The 19,236-nt window shown below is 45.8% G+C and overlaps 1 protein-coding gene across 6 annotated transcripts in view; it reads right to left on the minus strand.

The window, feature by feature from the left end:
* NCAPG2 (non-SMC condensin II complex subunit G2) overlaps positions 1-19,236 on the minus strand; it is an 84,039-nt gene that overhangs the window by 16,420 nt on the left and 48,383 nt on the right. For 5 of the 6 annotated variants that reach the window (XM_055269732.2, XM_055269730.2, XM_055269736.2 and 2 more), the window contains 11 exons: positions 15,883-16,105; positions 15,539-15,651; positions 13,535-13,708; positions 9,662-9,732; positions 8,547-8,700; positions 8,263-8,436; positions 7,033-7,149; positions 6,812-6,952; positions 6,290-6,389; positions 4,038-4,225; positions 2,561-2,701 (listed from right to left, as the gene is read on the minus strand). In XM_055269732.2, the coding sequence (XP_055125707.1) occupies positions 2,561-2,701; positions 4,038-4,225; positions 6,290-6,389; positions 6,812-6,952; positions 7,033-7,149; positions 8,263-8,436; positions 8,547-8,700; positions 9,662-9,732; positions 13,535-13,708; positions 15,539-15,651; positions 15,883-16,105 (1,596 nt within the window). The remainder of the gene's footprint in view (positions 1-2,560; positions 2,702-4,037; positions 4,226-6,289; positions 6,390-6,811; positions 6,953-7,032; positions 7,150-8,262; positions 8,437-8,546; positions 8,701-9,661; positions 9,733-13,534; positions 13,709-15,538; positions 15,652-15,882; positions 16,106-19,236) is intronic. The other variant, XM_063641759.1, reaches the window with a different exon arrangement.

Genomic DNA, 19,236 nt, shown 5'->3' on the forward strand with positions numbered 1-19,236 from the left:
AGGTGTGTACCACCATGCCCAGCTAATTTTTAAATATTTTTTAATAGAGGCAGGGTCTCACCATGTTGCCTAGGTTGGCCTCGAACTCCTGGCCTCAAGAGATCCTCCTGCCTAGGCCTCCCAAAGTGTTGGGATTATGGTGTGAGCTACTGTGCCTGGCCTAGACAGCACTTCCAATAAGTCTTCCCACACTTCCTCTGCCAGGGTTATAATACAAATTTGAATATTTAAGTCAATTATCACTATATATCAAATAGCACTGTTTCTCATTAAAATACTTTACATCTTAAAGTGATTGTTGTAAATGCATTTCTTAAACAGTGAGACAAAAGACTATTGACAGATTAAAATAAAAATAATAACAGCATAAGGGATAGGAGAACACAACTGGAGATTCCTACCATGCAATGGACAAGCATAATTTCTGAAGGTACTGAGATAAGTTAAACATGCATGCTGAGATCTCTAGAGAAATCACTAAAAAAAAAAAAATTACACAAAAGATAATATAAAGTCAACAGAGATAAAATGGCGTAGTAAAAACACTTAATCATCATAAAAGTGACAGGAAAGAAAAAAAAACCAGAAAGACTAACAGAACAGACCAGACTGATAGAAAAAAAACATTAATATTAACTTAAACCCAAACTTATCAATAAATTCATTAAAGTCAAATGGACTAAAAAAAAAAAATAGAATGGACTATAACCACGCCAAATAAAAGTCAGAGGTTGTTGGACTAGATTTTTTAAACCCCCATCCATGTGGGGGTGGGGTTTTAAAAGATATGCTATGCAAACACAAAGCACAAGAAAGCTGGTTTGGCTATGAAAATATCAAAGTAGACTTCATGAGGAGTCAGAGCCAGAGATATTCCACAATAATAGGAGTCAATTCATCAAAAAGAAAAAGCTCCCAAATACAAGAAAATACATGAAAAGAAAATTGACAGAACAAATGAAAAAAGAGACAAATCCACAATCACATATAAAATAAGTAGACAAAATCCGTAAGGAAATATAACAGCTGTCAACAAACTTTTTCTGTAAAGTAACAAAATGGTAAATATTTAAATAATATAGTAAATATTTTCACCTTTGTGGGCAGAGTTGCAATGGTCTCTGTCATAATTACTCAACTCTGCACAAAAGTAGCCAGAAAAAGCACAGCAAACGGGCACAGCTATGTTCCAATAAGACTTTATTGATAAAAAACAGATGGTGAGCCAGATGTGACTCACAGGCCAAACTTTTTTTTATCATTTTTAGCTACATAGCTCACCGGAATAAACAAATCCTAGTTTTTATTCTATTGTGTAATCTAGTAATTACTTTCCAAACCAAAATGATCTCCCTTCAAGCTTTAAGGAAGGCCTTAAATTCTATTTGATGTTTTAGAATTTAGTTAACATCTTTTTATTAGTCATAATTTTATATTACAAAATTTATGATTTACGTAAATATTAAAAATGCATATAATTCAATGACCTTCCCTGTCAGATTTTATCTTTTCATACAGAGAAGGTTTTTTCTCTATATGAAAACATGATTTTTTACTATTTTCTTAAGAGGTGAAGAGGAAAACAACACCCTGAATATTCCATGTGGGAAAACACCATTTTTTGTTTTGGCTTGAATTATCATCCTGATTATATCATTCTTTAACCAAATAGGCTAATAACTTCTGTATTAATAATCATCTTCAATTCATCTACAGCTACCGGTAGGAAAATAAGATAGTCAGTAATAATGAACAAATTGTCTGTTTAAACTGATATTAGCTACATTTTTTTTTCTTTGAGACGGAGTCTCGCCCTGTTGCCCAGGCTGGAGTCCAATGGCGTGATCTCAGCTCACTGCAACCTCCGCCTCCCGGGTTCAAGACTGTCTCAGCCTCCCGAGCAGCTAGGATTACAGGTGCGTGCCACCATGCCCGGCTAATTTTTTGTATCTTTAGTAGAGACAGGGTTTCACCATGTTGGCCAGGCTGGTCTCAAACTCCTGACCTCATGATCCACCTGCCTCCGCCTCCCAAACTGCTGGGATTACAGGCATGAGCCACTGCACCAAGTCTAAACTGACATTACAAGGTTGAATATCCTAGCTTAGAAATGAAAAAAGGTGGTGGAGGCTAATAATATAACATGCAAAGATATGTGAACTATTCCATAAAAGCAGTCCTAGAGTAGTCTTGTATTCTGCTCACCACTGATTACAACTACTTCTATCCTTTTAGGAGGGAGAATAATCTTAAGAAACTTATCAACTCATTTAAATCTCCTGAACGTAGCATAAAAGCATGTTCAAATGTAAGGACTATATTTCTGTTTTAATCAAGAGTGGTAATATCCTTGGTATATCTTTCACAATAGTCACATGAGTCTAAAATACTAACTAGCTATCAAACTCTGAGGTGTAGCTGCTAGGAACGTACACCACTCACTCAAGCTTGAAAATTCTTAAAAACTACTTTGAGAAACGTAGAGAATGTGCTGCTAGTAGAAACACCATCTTGTGTCATCAATAAGAGGCACAGCAGTTTCAGAGTTAAAGCACTTCACCTTCCGTAGCTGGTGACTTATCTCAACCACAGGCTCAGCGATGAGAGTAGAAAGTACACCCCGGTGCACAGGGGTGTCTGTGTGCCGAGACTGAACAGCAGTAATGAACTCCAGAAGAGGCCTCTGAACAGAATAAAGCAGCTACAAGAAAACACATACGTCACTTTTAACAACTAAAAACCATGGTTTTGAAAAAAACAAAAAGACACTTTAAAATAAGTATTCTTACTATCCTCCCCCAGGACTCAAGGAGTCACTGATCTTGTTTGCCTGCTACCAGTGCCCACTACATTTCACTCCTAGGCTGACTCAACGTGACTCAAACCTCCTACGCACCACGGCCAGAAGATGATAAACGAGACCCAAAGCCCACTGGGAACTGCCCTGATGATGTTCTTTCCCCAAAGCCAAGAAAAACCCTCAGGAATAAGGAGGGAGAGAGGCAAAACATCAATGACATTAAAATAAGGCATCAGCTATGAGGCAATGTATTCTGACTAAAGCTACACAGGTTTGATGGGAAAACTAAAGGTTTTGGCACAAATTACATTACATAAAAGATCACAGACACTTGAAACAAATTCATCAAAAACAGGAACATTTCAAATTAATTCAAATTGAACTAGACTAGAAAACGTATGGCCAACAACCTTCAATGACCTCTATCAGCGAAGGACACTGAGTCTTCAATATTTCATAAATAGTCTCCCATTTAAGCATTTTTAAAAGTCTTCATTAAAAAATAATAGCTCATTGATATTTTTAAGCTACCACTTAGAAAAAGTAATGGCTCTCTCTGATAACAACATCACGTGGTACGAGAACTGCCATGACATTGTTTTTAGGATGAAGCAAATCTGTCAGACAGGTTTTTATATGAAGTGCTTATACAACAATCTCACTTCACATCAGCTTTCAACCAGCAAAGGGAAGCCACGGGCCCCTTCAAGGTCTGTGACTCTTGTTTCCAACCTGGAGAAGGTTAACATAGGACAGGGAGGTAACTCATGACAGAAATTAGCATTTCACCTGGCAAGATGTCTGTCACTCTACAAGTATCAAAATTAGCATCTTTCAAAAGAAAGGTATATTTTATTTGGAAAACTCTGTGAAATTAACAATTATGTGCTCAGAACCTAGAGCAATCAGTCCTCTGCTTCCTGTCCTGCCGTCTGGTCAACCTGAACTCTTGGGATCCTGTTCTAAGACCATTGGGTAGTATCTAACAGCTGGAGCTCCCGCCCTTCCTGCCTCCAGCCCATGCACAGGGGTCATCATCTCTCTCTCACTGTATCCACCACGGGGGACTCCCACACCGACTCCATCTCTCTCAGTGCACCTCGCCAGCAGGGACCTCCTACACAACACTGCACGTCACCCGAGCGTGAACAGCACAGCCAGGGCTCGTGCATCTGTGTAGGTGTACCCAGCCCTGAAAAGCCCATCTAGCGAACCCGTCCTGGGGAGGCCTGAGTACCCGCAGGCCTTCTTCCGGCTGCTTCCTGAAGCTCCGTGCAATACATTCCAACATTTTCTGAAATACTTTCTGGACTGTGTCCAACAGCATTGCAACTTCTTCATCTGAATCTGTTTTCTGAATCAAGGAACTTCCAGTTATCTCTTTCAGAATGTCAAGAAGTAATGAAACATAAAAAAATCCCTTCACTAGAAAGAAAATTGGAATATATCAGTTTTCTAATCACACAAGTTTGTTGAAATCATTACACATTTCTCACTTAACACGTGTATATAATGGTAACAAAAGATTATTACACTTTGGTATTTGGTGAGCCAATACCAAAAGCCAGGTTGATGAAGTTAACCTAAATTCTAACCAAAATAAATAAATAAGTATGACGTTTGTCCAATTTAAGTATAAAACTGATATCTTCAATAACAATAATAGTGTATTAGACTTAGCCACTAAACTAAAAGTTGTGTTCACTGCACATGTGAACATACAGAAGTTTAGCAGTGTGGTTCCCTCAACACCTGAATTAAGAGAACAGTGTTGTTGGTTCCGTTTTATTTTTAGAGAACAGACATACAATGAAACTGGCTACACTGGAGATCTAGAATTCTAGTTATAATTAATTAGCTCCTCCAAAAAGTAAATTTTTTAAGTAATAAAAGTAGATTCGGTCCTTACGGGAAAATAATTCCTAAATGATTAGTGAAGTTTAAAAAATAAATAATTTTGACTTTCAATCATTAAGCTTAAGTATAAAATGCCGTTTTCACAATAGAAGTGAATTATAAAGAATTAAACAGGCTGGGTATGGTGGCTCACGCCTGTAATCCCAGCACCTTGAAAGGCCAAGGTGGGTGGATCACTTGAGTTCGAGACCAGCCTGACCAAGATGGTGAAACCTCGCCTGTACTAAAAATACAAAAATTAGCCGGGCACGGTAGTGGGCGCCTGCAATCCCTGCTACTCGGGAGGCTGAGGCATGAGAATTGCTTGAACCTAGAGGTGGAGGTTGCAGTGAGCCGAGGTCATGCCACCGCACTCCACTCCAGCCTGGGTGACAGAGAAAGACTTGGTCTCAAAAAAAAAAAAATTTAAAAAGCTAAAGCAAATAATATTGGTCTATTTAATATTTACTCTTAAACCTTAGATCTGTTAAACAAATGATGGATGATTTTGCTTATAATTAAAGATTAACTAAGACACTGCCCAGGATCCTGGCTCCAGTGTTCTCCTAGCATCTACTTCAGTTGCAACGTCATGAAGAGAGACACACTGGGAGTGTCCACACACACAGACCCCTCTGGAATCTGCCATGAAGATATTTAAGGCTATGGGAAAGAGACTACAGATGGATCCACTAGAAATTGGACTACCAACTTAATCTAATTTTCAAAACTTAATGTTGAATTTACTAAATATTATCATTTTCAATCTCTTCTAGCAAATAACTAGGCTTAAAGAAATGTCACCATCAAATGTTGAGGCTTTTACAGATCTCAGTGAGAATTAAATGCAGCACTGAGATATTGGGATACTACTTAAAAACCATCCAGAAACAGGTTTACACAGCAGTCGGCTACACCACAGAAGCGGTGGGGTGGGAGGCTGGCCGTTAGGGGCTAGGAGCTAGGGGCTAGGGGTCAGGGGCCAGGGACCAGGGTCCCAGCTCAGCAGTACTCTTCTTTACCAGACTGTGATCAGAAGGCCAAGGAGATATGGAATGACCCCAGGTGCACTCCCCCTGGCCCCACACCCTTTCCCATCATCATCTGATGTGACTAGAGGGCTGTCCTCTCACTCACTGTTGCCATGGGTTACCCTGTGCTAACTCTATCCCTGTGGTAACAGCAACTTCCGGGGGTCCTGGTGGGGTACCACTCAACAATTCCTGACTCACGGCCCCATCCACAGGAGCACATGGCCAGAGCAGAGCCAAAAGGTGATGGTTTCCCACGCAGATGCCAGGAAATAGCCACTAGCCCAATCCACAAGGAAAGTCAGCCTGGCAACAAAACTGACCACGAGGACAGGCAGAATCCCAAGGACCCTGTCACAAACTCTGGTTGTAGTCATGTCTGACACAGAAACACCTTTGAATTTCCAGGCTGCACCACCTAACAAATCCCTTTTTTGGGATACGCCAGGTTGCATTATAATCAGTCACTTAAAAGTGAGAGTTCTGAGCTACACAGTAAAGGAGGGAGAGAGGGAAGGACTGGTTCTGAGTATTTATTGCTCTAAAACAGCCCTGACTGTACCTGTTTGCATGATTCCAAGACTCCGCTGTAAGAGTTGCATCTGAAACTGATGGTCACCAAGGCCTACCATAACAACATCTTTACACACAGTCAGGTAGGTCTGTAAGAGACAGACAACTTAGCAACAAAGGCTATTTTAAAAAAGGGAGTAAATCCAGCCTCACAAAGCTTCTCCTATCCATGTGCTAGTTACCTTATAAAGCAGATTTTTACAAAGATGTTTTATAAAGGAATTTTCATAAAGATACATTAATTCTTGTTGTTTTCATAAGAAATCTAGAGACATATTTTATGTAATTCCAAAAACATAATCGAACACCTGTTATATGTAATGTATAAAATTACACTGAAAGTATGCAGTTTATGCTTTGCGAAAAGATAAACTAGAAAGTTAGATAAATGTCACTAAGTTTTTAAGAATAACAGTAATGTCTAAAATTACCACTCTAAAGTAGAAAATGAAATCCTCAAACATAACAAACTTGGTAAAGAGAAAGGTTTCTCTGTCTGAAGACTTCTAACCTGGATAATTTGCTGATAAATGACCCTATGAAGCTTCAGATAGTCTTCTTCTTGATCTTGAATAAAAGATAAAATTTTGCTTTCTAACCAAAAGCCAGTGTCTTCCAAAATGGACAAATACACCTTTCCTTCTGAGCAGAACTGTCCAAAAACAAGAAGATAAATCAGTAACAAAAAGAGCACTGCGTATCAGCCTAACAGACGGCCAGGAGCAGGCGCACCTTGTGCTGAAGATGGATGCTCAGGCGACAGTGGAGACCAAAGGCTCGCAGGGCAGCCGCTTCACTGAAGCCACGAGGCTTCCCACCCGGTGCCTGCAGAAGTGACTCCAGATCTGCCTGTAATAGAAAAAACCCAAGGGCCACATGCTGACTGACAAGGCACCACCACACTCCGTACAGCAAGAACAATGGAAAGCACCTGATCCTCAGGCGAGCTGGAAAGACCCCGGTTCTGGTGAAGCCCAGTGTCTGCTGACTCTGCACCTGGACATGAGGTGCTGGGTGGCATGGGAAAATGTACAGTCAGGTGAGCAGGCTCAGCTCACCGTCCACAGCCCTTGCCCTGCACACAGCACTACCTGTCCTCTCCCTGCCTCATGACCAGGCCCCGTCCTCCCATCTGCCCTGCACGCAGCACCACCCGTCCCCTCCCTGCCTCATGACCAGGCCCCGTCCTCCCATCTGCCCTGCATGCAGCACCACCCGTCCCCTCCCTGCCTCATGACCAGGCCCCGTCCTCCCATCTGCCCTGCACGCAGCACCACCCGTCCCCTCCCTGCCTCATGAACAGGCCCCGTCCTCCCATCTGCCCTGCACGCAGCACCACCCGTCCCCTCCCTGCCTCATGACCAGGCCCCGTCCTCCCATCTGCCCTGCACGCAGCACCACCCGTCCCCTCCCTGCCTCATGACCAGGCCCCGTCCTCCCATCTGCCTGGCTCCACTCTGCTGGGGCTTTGCTTCTGGTACAGTCACACTTGAGGGCAGCGTGACAGGGTGTTCAAAGGGCTGGCTCCTGGAGGAGAGGAAGAGATGACGGCCTCCGTGAGACAGCTGGGAGCATGATGGGTTCCCAGGAAATGCTCTGCAAACATTCCCAGAAAAAACTGCCAAGGACTGCAGGGAGTGAGTGTCCACATGAAAGGGCATGTGACACATCTCCTGCAGAGGGTGTGTTCTGAGAAACTAGGGCCATCCTCCTGAGTCCTAGCGCCCTAGCAGATGCAACAGAAATGTGAGATTTCTGAACACGTGTCAACTGGGACTTGACTCCCAACCTTGCCCTGGCCAGGCTCCATGCCTTGTACCAACTGAATGAGGTGACATGATCACTCTCAATTCTGTTCCAGCCAGAACACTTGTATAGCACTGTAAATATGAAAGCTTCACATCTTGATTTGTCACCCCCACAATCATAGGAAACCACTCAACTCTCAGGGCACAAAGTTACCTTTGACGTTTCAAGGGCTTTCAAAAGATGGTTAAGTTTCTTCCGAGGAGCAGAGAGCAAGCACTCGCGATTCTTTGGATGAGTCAGCAGATACTCAACGTAGACCAATGCCAATTCAGGTTTGACTGGGCGTGTGTCATGGATCTGCACCCTACGTTTAGAAGCTGTGTTGCTCTGAAAGAAGAGACTGATAATGAAAACACATGTCCCTAGAAAAGCATATAATTTCTAATACACAGTTATCCTCACTCACCTAATTTTAAAGAAACATGATGTCAACCTACCTTGGCCTGGGCATGCTCTGTGGGCAGCCAGTTGTCAACAAGCTCCAGAATGTGCCCCACCTGCCCCCAGGAGCAGAGGCAATCCAACAAAGTGCAGTAGCTCTTGTCTGCAGCACCCTCCTCCCGGCTTCTCAGCGTGGAAATCACACCACAGCTGAAAATGTCAGACGGAAAATCAGACCGAGTATTTCAACAGAGACGCCCCTACTTTGTAAAAGGTGAGGAAAACCAAGAAGCTAAAATCTGATGGTGCATAAGCCTTTGTTATTATATTAGCACTTCCATGTTCTCCAATGCAGGAATAAATACAGTTTCCCACAATTGCTGCACAGCTGCATCCCACCACAAGACCTGAGACCAGCTCTGGACACTGAAGGAGCAGGGCACAGCAGCCACACAAAGCCCTCATCCTTCTTGTTCTGCGCCACCTGCCAGATTCTAGAGCAAGAGTTTCTACTTTTGAAGAACAATTTTTGTTTAGCATCAAAATATTCCTTTTTCTTCCATAAATATGAATAAAAATAATTTTTACTGAGATAATTACCAACATTGTAGCGCTCTAATGAAAAATATTATGTGAGACACAAAAGCCACAAATGTAATTAAAAATTTTCTAGTACCCATTTTAAAACACAAAGAGAAACAGGTGAAACTAATTTCCGTAACAATCTTATTTAATCCAATCTATCCAAAATCATTTTAACATATAATCAATATTTCACACTCTTCTTTTTGCCCCAAGGCTGACTCCATGTGTATTTTGTACTCACAGCACACCTCAGCTCAGATAGCCAAAGCCCAGGTGCTCAGGGCCACATGTGACCAACAGTGACCTTGTGCTCCAGAACCTCCCTGGTGTGGAAGTAACCCCAGACTTAAAGTGGAGTAACAGTTTCAGTTCCATGCAGTCTATTCTTTTGTCACGTACCAACTTAGGGCCCACTGAAAATCACATCCTGATATGTTCCCTACCACAGGGAGAGGGAAGGGCAGAAGGAAGAGGCTACAGTGAGCTGAAAGCTAAATGTTATGATCTGCTGACATGAATTAATAATTCAGCACAACAATGGATAGGATTCCTACTTTTCTACTGTACCGAAAAACAGAGCAAATACCTGAATGGAGGGACAGCAGAGGCCGGCATAAAGGACATTAGCATGAATAAAGGGATCTTGCAGCGATCCTCCTAAGAGCGAAAAAAGAAAAACAAAACAAAGCATATGTAAACACTATAAATTCTGAAAGTCTCTCTACGTAAATTCCTAATAACTTACTATCAAAGTTGCTCAAGAAGAACCATGGCAGTCCTTTCCATGTTCAAAGGGAAAACTTAAACCAGCCTCATGTTTGAGGGGCAGAGAAAATTACTTGATAAGTGTTATGAAAGTTTTATATAACATTTTACTACTTTGCAAATATTTATTAAGCACTTGCTATGTACCCAGTACTAATCTAGACCCTGGGAATATGCCAGTAAGCAGGATAAACAAAATCATATGCTGTCATGAACTGAATCTACTTTAAAAAACAACACTGATGAAACGAAAAAAAAATTAATTCTATACACTTGGTATCCTGAACATAAATCCCAAGAGAAGGAAATTATTTAGAGAAAATGTTATAAAACAAAATCAGAATATCTTTAGGAAGACAGTATAGTTCAATGGAAAATGCAGCGGGGCGTAGTGGCTCATGCCTGTAATCCCAACCCTTTGTGAGCTTGAGGTGAGAGGACTGCGTGAGGTCAACAGTTAGAGGCTACAGTAAGCATCCACTCCAGCCTGGGCAATAGGGCAAGATTATATCTATTAAAAAAAAAAAAAAAAAAAGGCCAGACACAGTGGCTCACCCTTGTAATGCCAGCACTTTGGGAGGCTGAGGCGGCTGGATCACCTGAGGTTAGGAGTTCGAGACCAGCCTGATCAACGTGGTGAAACCTCGTCCCTACCGAAAATTCAAAATTAGCCACGCATGGTGGCTCACGCCTGTAATCCCAGCTACTCAGAAGGCTGGGGCAGGAGAATCGCCTGAACCCGGGAGGCAGAGGTTGCAGCGAGCCAAGATTGTGCCACTGCACTCCAGCCTGGGCGACAAAAGCAAGACTCCATCTCAAAAAAAAAAAAAAAAAAAAAAAAAGTAAGCTTTGAGGCTACTGAACCAAATCTAGACCCAATCAGATTCAGTAGCCCAACAGCCGACGTAGCACAGAGGAGAGGAGTTAAGCTCTCAGAGTCAGTTTCTTCCTTTGCAAAATGAACACAGGACTGTTGGAAGAACCAAAGTGAACTACACCACACAGAACCCCAGTACAGTACTTAGAGTGTCCTCAGTGCTTAGTAAATTGCAGCTAAATTATTGTTACTAAAACAATAAGTAAAAGGGGGTACATACACCCTTCATCAAGAACACTCAATAAGAGATATTCTTGGCTGGGAGAATGAGGACATGGTGAATCCTAAAAAAATAATAATAATTTTCCTGAAAATACACATGAAACAGAAACAGACCAAAATCAAAATCTGATTAGGAATTAATTTGCATTCACAGTGACTCCATCCTTACCCCCAACTAAGGATATGGGAAGAAAATATCTTGTTAATGGCCGGGCGCGGTGGCTCACGCCTGTAATCCCAGCACTTTGGGAGGCTGAGGCGGGCGGATCACGAGGTCAGGAGATCGAGATCATCCTGGCTAACACGGTGAAACCACGTCTCTACTAAAAATACAAAAATATTAGCCACGAACGGTGGAGGGCGCCTGTAGTCCCAGCTACTTGGGAGGCTGAGGCAGGAAAATGGCGTGAACTCGGGAGGCGGAGCTTGCAGTGAGCCAAGCTCGCTCCACTGCACTCCAGCCTGGGCGACAGAGGGAGAAAAAAAAAAAAAAAGAAAAGAAAAAGAAAATATCTTATTAATGTTACAAGTATACTGATAATGACGGCCAATTCCATCTGTGTGGCTCACCCGTCATCTCTTTACTTAGAGAAGGAAGCAATTTTCCTTAGTGGTGGAGACACTTCTTATAGACATACTCAGAATTAACTGAACCCCAAGACCCTCTAAGGGTTTCCAATACCCCAAGGCCACAACTGCCCTGTCCACCAACCCACCTGGTGTCCTATATGGGCTTCTGTTCATATTCTGAAATAATGCTGGTTTCTCAGCCCCAGGTCATAATTTCAGCTTTTTTTTTTTTTTTTTTTTTAAAGAGGCAGGGTCTCACTCTGTTGCCAGGGCTGGAGTGAGTGCAGTAGTATGATCACAGTTCACTGTAGTCTCAAACTCTGGGCTCAAGCAATCCTGCCTCAGCCTCCTGCATAGCTGGGACCAAAAGGCACAGGCCATCAAGACCAGCTAATTTTTTAAATTTTATAGAGATGAGGTCTCACTATGTTGCCCAGGCTAGTCTCAAACTCCCAGCCTGAAGCAATCCTCCTGCTTTGGCCTGGAAAAGTGCTGGGATTACAGGTGTGAGCCACCACGCCCAGCTAATGAGCTTTACCATTTACTGGTAAATTATGGTTTGGCTGTGTCCCCACCCAAATCTCCTCCTGAATTGTGGCTCCCATAATTCCCACGTGTTACGGGAGGGACACGGTGGTAGATAACTGAATCCTAGGGGTGGTTTCTCCCATACTGTTCTTATGGTAGTGAGTAAGTCTCACGAGATCTGATGGTTCTCTAAGGGGTTTCCCTTTGTGCTTGGCTCTCATTTTCTCTCTGCCTGCCACCATGTAAGACATGCCTTTTGCCTTCCATCATGACTGTGAGGCCTTCCCAGCCATATGGAACTGTGAGTCCATTAAACCTCTTTTTCTTTATAAATTACCCAGTCTCAGGTATGTCTTTATCAGCAGCATGAAAACAGACTAATACAATTTTGGCAACTAATACAGTTTGCTTTCATGGACAGGACACGCTTTCACGTCAGAGGCAGAATGAAGCTCAGAGCCTTGAAAGGGTTAGAAAAGGTACATGGTCCAAAGTCACATAAGCAGGTAGAAAAAGAGGCAAGAGTAACATTTAGGAAGAGAAATGTGGTTCATAAGACCTATGATCTTTCTATATTTGAACCACACTTTCTTCATAGTTAAGAATATATTTGCATTTTTACATGCTGTTAGCCTATTTTTAAATTTAGTTTTGAAATATAAACTTCCTTCAGAAGTAAAAAGTCAAGGAATGAGAAGGTCCTGCATGCAAATAGAAATCACGCAGAGAGAAGAGTGGTGGGGGTGGGAAGGGTTAGTTAAAGGATTCAAAATTGCAGTCAGATCAGAGGAATAAGTTCAAAACATCTATTCTATGACATGGTGACTCCAGTTAATAACAATATAATATATTCTTGAAAATCACTGAGAGCAGATTTTAAGCGTTCTCACCACAGAAATGGTAAGTATGTGAGGTGATACTGGCCAAACGGTAAGTATGTGAGGCTCGATTTGGCCATTCCACAATGTGTACATATTTCAAAACATCATGTTGAACACAATAAAGTATACATATTTTTTGTCAATTCAAAATAAATTTTTTTAAAAAGGAAATCACACACACAACTGTTTGCCCCAACAACACACACAACTCAAATACTTCAGGGACATATTTGCTTACTGGGTGGCTTCGGGTACCTAACTGCCCCCAGAACTTGAGTACTACTGTACCTCCATGTTCACAAAATTCTTTCTTAAACCCCTGCAAATCAAATTAGATTCTGAAATAATGTCGCTGACCATCGCAGGCAGAAGAATCATGTGCTTACCCAAGACATTTCTCTGGGTGCCGAGGATATGGAAGCAGAGACACAAGATCTCCACCCTCAAGAGGGGCAAGAGAAAGAAACCATACTGAAAGGCAAACACTAATCCAACCCTCTCATTTTACAGGTGAGAAAACAGATCCAGGGAGGTAAACACGTTTGAGAACTTTTGTTAAATTCTAAACAAACGTAACCTTAATATACCTTGCTTACAAGTACAGTTCAAGACTTACCTTAAATACTTTCAGATACTCTGGAAGCACAGAGGCAAACTTGTTAATGGTGTAAAGTTTGGCCTCTTTATTATTTTCCATACTTCTGTCAATACTTTTCCAGAGAATCACAATGATTTCTAGTAAACCTGCCATGCATGCAACATCGTTTACTGACAGTGTTTTGTCCAGAACCTAAGATAAAAATAATTTTATTGTGAAAGAATCTAATCATAACAACTACTAAAAGGTAACAGCATCTCAGAATTAGAGCTCTAAAGCAAAAATGTAAAGAATATCAGTCTTACTTTCATGTCTTTTACTCTCTACTTTAGAATATCCTAGGGAGGTAAATTTATTTTTAAATGCCCACCCAGGATATAAATTCCAAAGTAACTCTATATCCTTTAAAGAAACAGTTTATATGAAGACAACTCCTCTAAAAATGAGAACATATGAACTATCCATCTAGGAACGTAACACCCCATTAAAAAACATGCCTCTTCTTTCACTGTATCTTCTGCTTTATTAAAAGACATCACTTTGGACCACAAATCTCGATGCAGCGGGAGGGGAATGGTAAAGCCTACTTTCCTCCAAGGTGACTGCTACTGAAACTCAGCCACCAAAACCCAGCCTATCAGGTCACAGAAAGGACACAGTCTCTGGTTGGCCAACTCCACCCTACAGGCAGGCATAACACAGCCTGAGAGGCTGGAATAATGACTATGATCGACTACCACTAGATCATGGGCTTCTTTAGTTTGTTTTAAAATAAATAGACCTACTTACACTTTCCTGAGCATATGCTGAGAGTGCACAGTAATCACCTGAATGTTCACTTTAAACTACAAACACACTCTAACAAATTCCTCTTCTACCCAGAGCCAGCAGTCCCACGCTGTCAACACTGTAAGCCACACATACGTGCATTGTGGCTGCATGCCAGTAAGCGGACATGCCCATTCACCAGCACAGACACACAGCCAGACCCACCAACAATCCCTGTTGCGGAGGCCTGTCACGCAACTCTGACGTATACTGAGGGAGAAGCCCTGAGAGAAGAAACTCAAACTCCACTGAAACCAAGAGCAGAACCAGCTCTGAAGCTCCGAACACTGGCAGTGAGGGTGTAGTGAGCCCAGGGAGGTGGCCTGCCCAATGGCTGTGAAGACGGAAGTGGCCCTCACTCTCGCTGAACTCTTCTCTCTATTCCCCATCTATTTCCTGTATGTTTTTGGTAAGTGCCTTCTGAACAATTTCAACCCAGCATAACTGACTGAAGGGCTGGGCTGGTGGCCCATCAGGGTGTGGAGGGAGATGGAGGAGAAAGCACCATGGGGCATGAGCAGGGCCTGGGTGAGCCATCTGCTGCCCCTGCTAGGAAGGACACAGTGGGGTCAGACCCAGAAGCACTTGGCTCAGGACCAGCTGTTAGGGGAGCACACCAGCACTGTGCCTCAGCACAGGGCAAACTGTGTTTTGTGATTTCCTTTTAAAGTCCAGTTTCTTAATGTAGTGGGCATTGTAAAATGACCCCAAAATCTTACTTTAGATGTCCACAAGCGTAGGAGTTTAGAAGCTTAAGATAATGCTTATAAGTAACAAGTGTGTCTAAGTCTTAAACGTTATTTTCTTCTAATATAATTGGTTACTTTGGATTCTGAAGAATTGTTGAATAAATTATACTTTGAAAAATATGGGAGTACCCAGAATCCAATCCAGCCATGCTACACCTAGGGTTGAATTGAAACACACAGAGACATTTAAGGTAAAGAAAATCTGGGACAAGATGTGACTGGTAAGAATTTTTCTTCTGTATTAAGTCCTACCTGAGCTCCAAAATGAACTACCAAGGATACATAGCAATTCTTTCAAAAATATTATTTACGACCTTCCAAAATAACTTGTTTAATTAACAATACTAAAGGAATAAAGAAAACATAGGAATATTCCTAACATAATGGCCCATGGGAGTGATCCCACTGACGCACTATCTGCCCGGCCTGGCCCTGCTCTACTCACAGTCACATTCTCCTTCTCCCTTCCGTCCTCTTCCTCCTCGTCCTCTGGAGGCTCTCTCACTGCCCTCTGGATACAGGCATTTAAGCAATGACGAATAACGTGAATCAGCTTTGCTGAAATGTTTAGGATAAACAAGAATTAACAGATGTGTTTCTTCTACAAAATTAACTATCTGATAGTGAAATTATAATCCCAATTAGTCAAAAGTACTATTTTAAGGGAAATCATTCAGAAATGCATTAAAGTATGAAGCTTATTAAACTGACAAATGCTGAACTCTGTAATTTGTACTATGCTTTTGGGGGGAAACATAATAAGAACTGAGAAATAACAGCACTCCCTACCTATGTTGGTGCAGGCGGTATGTTCATGGGCATACTGATAGAACCTCCTGGCAGCAGCGTGGTTCATCTGCACCAGGGTGACACAGCGCTCGCACCAGACCTCCTCTGGCTGATTCACAGGCAGGAAAGAATTAAAGATGAGGCTCACCAGGCGCCGAGACACAGGTCGAGAATCAGTTTCCAGACGAACCAGAATGTGCTCCATGGGGCATATTTTCCAAAACTGTGCGAAAAGCACATATGCAGAAGGAAATAATCAATTGTGCCTGCAACCCTGGAAACAGCTTAAGAAAAATTTCAAGCATAACCAAAAAAGGAACTAATTTTTATATTTAAGAAAATTCACTTCAAATGACTATACCAAAATCTGTGACTTTCTGTAGAGAAATTAGAATTAATAAATCTATATTTTTTTTTTTTTTTTTTTTTACTTTTTTTATTAATTTTTTTGCATACAAAAACAATAAACATTTTCTAAAAATACATACAAACAAAAAGATGCGTATCAAACATATTAGGAAGGTTGCACATGGGAAGTCGGGGAATAGAAATGGGGGTGGGAGTTAAAATAAATGAGAGAGGGACTTTATATGGATCAGTGATAATAACTCAATCCTCTATTTGACAAAGAAGAGGGAGAAGGAAGAGGAAGAAAAAGAAAGTGGGATAAAGGATCAGAAAGGGAGGAAAATAGAAAAAATTAGAGTATGACTCCAGGGTAGACCTGTTTTGTTGTCACTGAGTTGGTTGGTTGGTTTGTCTGTTGTATTCTTCATGTTTCGCCAAGTTGGCCAGACTGGTCTCGAACTCCTAGCCCGAAGTGATCAACCCGCCTCACCCCCCAGAGTGCCGGGACCACAGGCGTGAGCCACCACGTCCAGCCCCCACATTGCTTCTGGCCTCCGTGGTAGACCTCCCAGACGGAGCGGCCAGGCAGAGGAGCTCCTCACTTCTACCCAGACACGGGGCGGCCGGGCAGAGGAGCTCCTCACTTCCCAGACGGGGCGGCCAGGCAGAGACGCTCCTCACTTCTTCCCAGACGATAGGTGGCCGGGCAGAGGCGCTCCTCACCTCCCAGACGATGGGTGGCCGGGCAGAGGCACTCCTCACTTCCCAGATGGGGCGGCCGGGCAGAGGCGCTCCTCACCTCCCAGACGATGGGTGGCCGGGCAGAGGCGCTCTTCACCTCCCAGACGATGGGTGGCCGGGCAGAGGCACTCCTCACCTCCCAGACGATGGGTGGCTGGGTAGAGGCGCTCCTCACCTCCCAGACGATGGGTGGCCGGGCAGAGGCGCTCCTCACCTCCCAGACGAGGCGGCGGGGCAGAGGCGCTCCTCACTTCCTCCCGGACGGGGTGGCCGGGCAGAGGCGCTCCTCACCTCCCAGACGATGGGAGGCCGGGCAGAGGCGCTCCTCACTTCTTCCCAGACGGGGCGCCCGGGCAGAGGCGCTCCTCATTTCTTCCCGGACGGGGCGGCCGGGCAGAGGCGCTCCTCACTTCTTCCCGGACGGGGCGGCCGGGCAGAGGCGCTCCTCACTTCCTCCCGGGCGGGGTGGCCGGGCAGAGGCGCTCCTCACCTCCCAGACGATGGGAGGCCGGGCAGAGGCGCTCCTCACTTCTTCCCGGACGGGGCGGCCGGGCAGAGGCGCTCCTCACTTCTTCCCAGACGGGGCGGCCGGGCAGAGGCGCTCCTCACTTCCTCCCGGACGGGGCGGCCGGGCAGAGGCGCTCCTCACCTCCCAGACGATGGGTGGCCGGGCAGAGGCGCTCCTCACTTCCCAGACGGGGTGGCCGGGCAGAGGCGCTCCTCACTTCCCAGACGGGGTGGCCGGGCAGAGGCGCTCCTCAGTTCCCAGACGGTGGGTGGCCGGGCAGAGGCGCTCCTCACTTCCCAGACGGTGGGTAGCCGGGCAGAGGCGCTCCTCACTTCCCAGACGGTGGGTGGCCGGGCAGAGGCGCTCCTCACTTCCCAGATGGGGCGGCCGGGCAGAGGCGCTCCTCACTTCTTCCCAGACGATGGGTGGCCAGAGGCGCTCCTCACTTCTTCCCGGACGGGGCGGCCGGGCAGAGGCGCTCCTCACTTCTTCCCAGACGGGGCGGCCGGGCAGAGGCGCTCCTCACTTCCCAGACGGGACGGCCGGGCAGAGGTGCTCCTCAGTTCCCAGACGGGGTGGCCGGGCAGAGGCGCTCCTCAGTTCCCAGACGGTGGGTGGCCGGGCAGAGGCGCTCCTCACTTCCCAGACGGTGGGTGGCCGGGCAGAGGCGCTCCTCACTTCCCAGACGGTGGGTGGCCGGGCAGAGGCGCTCCTCACTTCCCAAACGGTGGGTGGCCGGGCAGAGGCGCTCCTCACTTCTTCCCAGACGGGGCGGCCGGGCAGAGGCACTCCTCACTTCTTCCCGGACGGGGCGGCCGGGCAGAGGCGCTCCTCACTTCTTCCCGGACGGGGCGGCCGGGCAGAGGCGCTCCTCACTTCTTCCCGGACGGGGCGGCCGGGCAGAGGCGCTCCTCACTTCTTCCCGGACGGGGCGGCCGGGCAGAGGCGCTCCTCACTTCTTCCCGGACGGGGCGCCCGGGCAGAGGCTCTCCTCACTTCTTCCCGGACGGGGCGGCCGGGCAGAGGCGCTCCTCACTTCTTCCCGGACGGGGCGGCCGGGCAGAGGCGCTCCTCACCTCCCAGACGATGGGTGGCCGGGCAGAGGCGCTCCTCACCTCCCAGACGATGGGTGGCCGGGCAGTGGCACTCCTCACTTCCCAGACAGGGCAGCCGGGCAGAGGCGCTCCTCACTTCCCAGACGATGGGTGGCCGGGCAGAGGCGCTCCTCATCTCCCAGATGGGGCGGCCGGGAAGAGGCGCTCCTCACTTCTTCCCGGATGGGGCGGCCGGGCAGAGGCGCTCCTCACTTCTTCCCGGACGGGGCGCCCGGGCAGAGGCGCTCCTCATTTCTTCCCGGATGGGGCGGCCGGGCAGAAGCGCTCCTCACTTCTTCCCGGACGGGGTGGCCGGGCAGAGGCGCTCCTCACCTCCCAGACGATGGGAGGCTGGGCAGAGGCGCTCCTCACTTCTTCCCGGACGGGGCGCCCAAGCAGAGGCGCTCCTCACTTCTTCCCGGACGGGGCGGCCGGGCAGAGGCGCTCCTCACTTCTTCCCGGACGGGGCGGCCGGGCAGAGGCGCTCCTCACTTCTTCCCGGACGGGGCGGCCGGGCAGAGGCACTCCTCACTTCTTCCCGGACGGGGCGGCCGGGCAGAGGCGCTCCTCACTTCTCAGACGGTGGGTGGCCGGGCAGAGGCGCTCCTCACTTCCTCCCGGACGGGGCGGCCGGGCAGAGACGCTCCTCACTTCCCAGACGGT

This window comes from Symphalangus syndactylus, chromosome 6, assembly GCF_028878055.3.
Source record: "Symphalangus syndactylus isolate Jambi chromosome 6, NHGRI_mSymSyn1-v2.1_pri, whole genome shotgun sequence".
In the NCBI taxonomy this organism is placed as follows: Eukaryota; Metazoa; Chordata; class Mammalia; order Primates; family Hylobatidae; genus Symphalangus; species Symphalangus syndactylus.